The following is a 6,343-nucleotide window of genomic DNA, read 5'->3' on the forward strand; positions in this document are numbered from 1 at the left end:
TCTGTACGGTTTTTCTGTACAATGACGTGGTTAAGTGTAACGGAGAACCGTGAGTCCTAACTTCGCCACTATTAAAGACAAATAAATAAATATTTTAAAAATAAAATAAATATGAAGAATAAGTCAGTTTTACATAACAATAAGTTCGTCAAAATGACTATGCGTTAGCTTTAACGTTCCTTGTATACCACGTTAGCTTTCTTGGTTTAAATATTAGAAACCATATCTCTACGAGCGTATTTGCTGTCTCCTTTAAATTTTCATTAAATATTCGATCCGGCCCAGCTGCTTTGTTATTTTTTCAAAGATTGCTGCTTCAATTTCCCTTAGATTTATTGAATTCTCAGTTGTTTGTGTTCTTTTAATTCGGAGGGCTGATTCACTGGATTACCGATTCAGTAATTGTGAGAAATGTACTTCCCATGTGTTTAACGAAATGTTAAACGAAGTCTTTCTTCAGTGCAATGTATGGGTTTTGCTGTGCATTTTCAGCCTGTTGCTTTGCTTGATTTTTGAAATATTCTCACTGTTTTTCTTTCAACAATTTCTTATATGCCCTTCGCTTCTTAGCATAAATCTCTAGGGGTATTGTGCAATTGCTTGTTTAGCTCTGTGTAGCGGATCTAATGTTTCTCTTCGAAAGTTGTAACACTCAGCATCAAACCAAGGTCTCGCTATCCTCGGGGACTTGTACATTCTTGCCTGTTTGATGTATTTTGTGTTATCTAATGCGTATTCTATATTTCCAACTTCTATTTGCTGTAATATCTCAACCAAATCACATTTTCTTGTTTCTAGAATATCTAACTTTCTTGTGGCAATTTGCTTTGACCTTTTTCCTTGTGGGGGAGTATGCCTTTCCAACGTAATTTTTGTGGTTATGGGATATGTTTCTTTAGAAGGGCAGTAGGACTAGAGTGCATTACTTCTTGGCTATATGCAGTTATACTCTTTCCTTTAATCAAAACAAGATCGATAGTGCTCTTCCTATTTGGAGCTATTTATGTTACTTCGGCTATATTTACTAGGTTATATCCTTCATCCTGGAGGAGTTCAAGTATCATTTCTGTTTTCTTGTCTGGTTTGTCTATTTTGCAATTGAGATCACCTCCGATGATAATATTTTCTTTATTTACCGTTAATGATAATGCTTTTATTATATGTTCCAAAGCGTCGTTTGCTTTCAGTGTTGGACTAATGTAAAGTCCTCTTATAGTTATTTTAACTGTCTTAAGGGGAGTTATGACTGAATTTGAAAACTTCTACAATTTACATGCTATTGGAACCAAATTTTATGTACACATGTATTGTAATACAGTTAGACCCTGTACTAAATTTTAGCTGTGTATGTACCTTGGTTCTGAAGTTATTATTTTTTTTGTCATTTAAAATGCACTCATGCGGAAAAGTCCCTTGCGATGAAGTTTTTGTCTGATGAAGCTAAAAATTTGCTGAAATGTAGCTCTTGCATACAGAAACAAAAGTTATAAACGGTTTTGTTATCAGAGTTATAGTTTTCCTTCCAGAAATTCTGAAATCTTCATTAAATTTTTTATTTAAAAATTCACAGCATGACCCAAATTCTACATCAGGAAATCAATAGAAAAAACCAGTCCATGTCAAAACCTATGATAACTTCCCATCCTAGCACATATAAGAGTAGACTCACCAAGTTTCATTCATTTCAGGTCACAATTGTGTCGCAAGGAGCATTTTTAAGACACAAATACATGAGAAAAAACAAATGTGAGAAAAATGCATAAGAAAATCAACTCACTTTAGAACTGTCCTGCAGCATACGTTGCACCTTCAGACCTCCTAAATCTTTCTTCTGTTGATATTTTTACCAGTTTGTGATGTTTTCTCTCCTTTTTGTGTTGTTCACTGGTCCTCTTCCTGCTCCGAGCTACACGACGGTTGTCTTGTGATTTACACAATGACTGGGTGGTTGAAGAAAGAAGTGAATTCCTGATGGCATGAAGTGTCTCAGCTGTCTTGTAGTGTCCCATGTTGAACTCTGAGACTGCCCTGAGTATACCTAGTTCAAGTTTTGACTTGGAAATAAATACTTCCTTCGGACACTTAGACCAAACCATGCTGTGAAGTGACTCGTTGGCATTCTGGGTCTTACCAGCACAACAACGTCGCAACATTTCATCTGAAGCCAGTCGCTGATATACTGGTGCAATCTTGGTCACAACAGATGGCCTAAGCTTGCAAGTCATTCGACTATGACTGTCAACTGGTTTCCCCTCTGCCTGCTGTCTATTAAAGAAGCACCAAGAATCGACACCTTTGGGGCAAGTTATATGCTGAGGGTTGAGATCTGTTGACATGCAATGTCTAAGGGTAGAATAAATTGCCCTCTTCATTTTAGCCACATCTGGGATGTTGTTGACTATGGCATGTCTGAAATAATGCCCAAGCTTGGTCATGGTGGTTTCCGTCAAGCTGCCCTCTTTCCGCCCACCTAGTGTTTCACCCTTTGCCTTCCAATCTCTAACAGTATTGCGAAGAGCAGTGCCAAGGCGTTTTGATACATGATTAATGCACTCTTCCTTTACTATGGTGATACCTGGTCCATATACTTGAATCTGATTTAAATGAACATGAGTCTTAGCATCCCCATCTGACAACATGGTAGTGTAGCGGAACCCCTTGCCAAGTGACCTCCTCCACAGAATCTCTCCAATATCTTTTTCCATAGCATTGGAGGACCCACAATAATTCTTTTCACACTCACTAGAATTGTTATGACCTTCATACCATATATCAAATTCTGAACTATGTTTTCCCAAGTCCCTTTCAGCTACCACACACTTCTGACAGTACTTTGACAGCACATGGTAATCTAGCACAATACCAGTCTGAATGTCAATAGCAAACCCTACTCCATAGTTGGATGTGTGACCACGTTTATGCCAGCTCGCATCATATGATACACAAATATCTAATATTTCATTGTCATTAGCTCCATGAGAACTGCGTACAACTTGTGCAGCCATATCTAGTACTTCTTTCCTCATTAATTTTCCCTCATCAATTAAAAGTTTCAGGTGGGCTGAAAAAGGCCTAGGTCCTAAAGTGTTCATGCCCATACCAACTGAGAACTTTTCCAACCCTCGTTGACCCTTACCTAGAGTGCTAAATGTCTCAACCATAGCATTGTTGACATGGAAAGCAGGCCTCTGTGAATTATTATTTTTCACTCTTGGAGAACTATATACATTTGCAGAAACATAATCACAATTTCTGCATTTAACAATAATTTTAGAGGAAAAACCATGGCTTTCTCTAAATTGAATGAAAATTGACTTGGTTCGACACTCACCACATAGTAGTTCTTTCACAAGTTCACTCCACACATCACTATGTACTAAGGTGTAATTTACAGGCGCAACATTAGAACATTTAGAGGTAGGGTAAGAATCAGAAAATGAGTCGATTTTTCTTTCTGAAACAGTAATAACTGGAGGTGGTAAGGTACTAGAAACAGGAACCTCCTCACTAGGCCTAAATGGAGCTGTACATGGCTTTACCTCCTGACATTTCCTTGCTGAATATCTCAATTTTGCAGCCAGACTTCTCCTAGAAGGGCGTTTCTTTTCTGACCTATAAGAAGTTCTGGGCCCTTTATCCATCATAACACAGGATGTCTGCCTAACCTAACAAAGTATATAACTACCAATACACTCGAAACAAAGCACTATCTCGTTATATACACTGAATTTAAAATATTAACACTATATATACACAGTAAAATGAACTTAGGTACTGCTTTTCACTGGATAAATAATTTTATCACTCAGGAATAAGATTTCTCGAGCAAAATGTATACAAATTAAAACAAGAACATGCGTCCACAACGCGATGTAAATAAATACTAACTGAAAAATGTAAACAAAGATAGAAGAGAAAATATGCAACCTTGAAAATACACTTGTGTGGCTCAAATAAATCTACTCTTGTTTTGCAACACATTTTTAGTTCCCTTTGCTGGACTAGTAAATTATTTCTCTTATTTTAGTATTTATTTTGACTACGTAGTAAACAAATGAAAGGAGACTGCGTAGCTGAGTGTCTGTCGTCCTCAGAGGGAAATGTTTCGCGCAATATTCAAAATTCCGAACAAACAACTCAACAACAACGAAGACTGTGGCGTCTCAGTAGAAAGAGGGCGTGGACCGGACATTAAATCCCACGCGCTCTCCCTTTAAATAGCCGCTGGGAGGTTTAAAAATGGCGCTGGAAGGAAATTTATAACATTTTCTGATAGAGAAAACATGGAGCTAATTTTTAAGCACAAAACTCAAAAAGTGATTTTTCGACATAAATTCCACAAATTTCAGTCATAACCCCCCTAACAATAACCATATTTTCATCCACGTAAGTTTATTTTAATTTGAATATATTTCTGTGCATACAAGCGACTCCACCTTCTGGTCTACCTCATTCTCTAGTAGTGGCTAAAGGACGTTTCGAATAGAAGTTTGGAATACTTATTTCTTTCTTTAGAAAAGTTTCGGTTGATATTATGATGCTGATGTTTTCGCAGAAGTTATGTGTGATTGTCGTCAAAAGTGAGTTAAGTCCTTCTACATTCCAAACAAGCAGATTCATCTTAATCACCTTATTTGTGTTTGATGTGATTATTTGATCATATTTCTGCATTATTGTTCATTGGCTTGCGAAATCGAAACTGCCTGACTGTTTTCACCTTTGGCCAGAGTTCTGTTGAGTATATTTTCTTTAGTTCACTTAGTTGTACGCCGACTTTGAAAGCTCTGTTTCTGGGGAGTGTATGGTTCAATTTGGAGTTCGCCCTTTGTTTTATATTCTGTTGTCTCACGTTCTTGTGGTATTGGTATAGGTATGTGTTTGTCAGTAGATTTCTTCACATTTTATCTCTCCTCATATTCCAATTCTTTCCAAGAAATGATTCAATTTTTCTTCTTCTGTTGTCTCTTTGCATCTCCCAACGTAAATAATGCTGATTCCCGATTGAATGTCTGCATTTCCGTTACCCTTGTTCCTCTTATGACATTTCTAGTTAAGTAATTTTTGCGCGATAGTTCACGTGCCTGTAAATTATTTATTAGGCCTGTCGGTCTTTGTGGTTCTTCAGATTTTGCGTAAGTGATAGTAGTGGAAGTGTTAACCGACGTAAATTCTCCAGTCTGTTTCTGTAGAGTGTAATTTTAAATTTGGAGTTAGCCCATTTTTTATCCTCTGTTGCCTCAAGTTCTTGTGATATTGGCATGGGTATGTATTTTTCAGTAGATTTTTTGTTTGAGACAAGCCAATCTGCCATGTGACATTGTGTTTCAAGTATAAGTGACATTTTCTGTAGAAGTGATTTCTCCACCTCATCAATTTTATTTTTAATATTAATGCATGTGAGTTTGTTTTCCTCAACTGTTTGGAAAGCTTTCTTTATTCCCGAAGGACACTGTTCAACCCAAAAGATTAAAGAAGGCCCGTACATTTTACACACATCCATATTAGATCTGCTTTCTTTGATTTCAATGCATTGAATTCTGTAGTAGATATCCTGATCCAGTCTTTGTGGAACCATCCTTTGCAATTTCTTTCGCATTCAATGGTGTTGCTGTCATTTTCCAGAACATTCTTTCCACATTTTTGACATCGATCTGAATTATCATCTCTCTTCTCCAGATATTGTGCTTGCTCGTCGACTGTTTCCATGATCGATTATAATGGGGCGCTGTTATTCTGCTCAGATTTTCTTCTTTTCATTACAGTTTACTCCTTGATAACTGGCTTATTGCAGTTAATCCGTATTGAATAATTTCCTATATATGTTGGACCTATTGCTATGTATTTGAGCAATATTTATCTTGTATCTAATTACATTTTTAGTCAACGTTTGACTAAAACAACACACCTTACATGATGCTGAGGTATTTAGTGAATTGTCATAAATCAACATACATAACATCTATCTCCACTTATTAGAAATTCACTCCCGATATTTTAATTGCATTACGTCTTCTTGGATGAATGGTCAGCATAGTTGCCTTAGATTCAGAGGACTCCGGGTTCGATTCTAGGCTGGCTTGGAAATTTTAACCTTAAATGGTTATTTTCCCTAGGTGCCTGCACTGTCTCCAACATTCCTGCAACTCACACACAATACTCTCTTCCACTAAAACAACACGCAGTTCCCATACACGGCAGATGCAGCCTACCCTCTCTGGAGGGTGTGCCTTATAAAGGCTGCCCCGAGAAAGGAATAGCCACACAAAATTAAATGATTACGATTATAATTTTTATTATTACTATCCTTCCTCTCTCCATTATCAATTTTTCTTACTTCTGATTC

At 37.0% G+C, this 6,343-nt stretch overlaps 1 protein-coding gene across 1 annotated transcript; it reads right to left on the bottom strand.

The window, feature by feature from the left end:
- Positions 1-1,624: 1,624 nt before the first annotated feature.
- LOC137497974 (uncharacterized) lies at positions 1,625-3,561 on the bottom strand. The gene is made up of 2 exons (XM_068225762.1): positions 3,540-3,561; positions 1,625-3,454 (listed from the first exon to the last, which is right to left on the bottom strand). Exons 1-2 carry the CDS (start codon positions 3,547-3,549, stop codon positions 1,779-1,781), a joined length of 1,686 nt encoding a protein of 561 aa, XP_068081863.1. The 5' UTR covers positions 3,550-3,561; the 3' UTR covers positions 1,625-1,778.
- Positions 3,562-6,343: the final 2,782 nt, after the last annotated feature.

Source organism: Anabrus simplex, chromosome 1 (genome assembly GCF_040414725.1).
Source record: "Anabrus simplex isolate iqAnaSimp1 chromosome 1, ASM4041472v1, whole genome shotgun sequence".
Taxonomy (NCBI): Eukaryota; Metazoa; Arthropoda; class Insecta; order Orthoptera; family Tettigoniidae; genus Anabrus; species Anabrus simplex.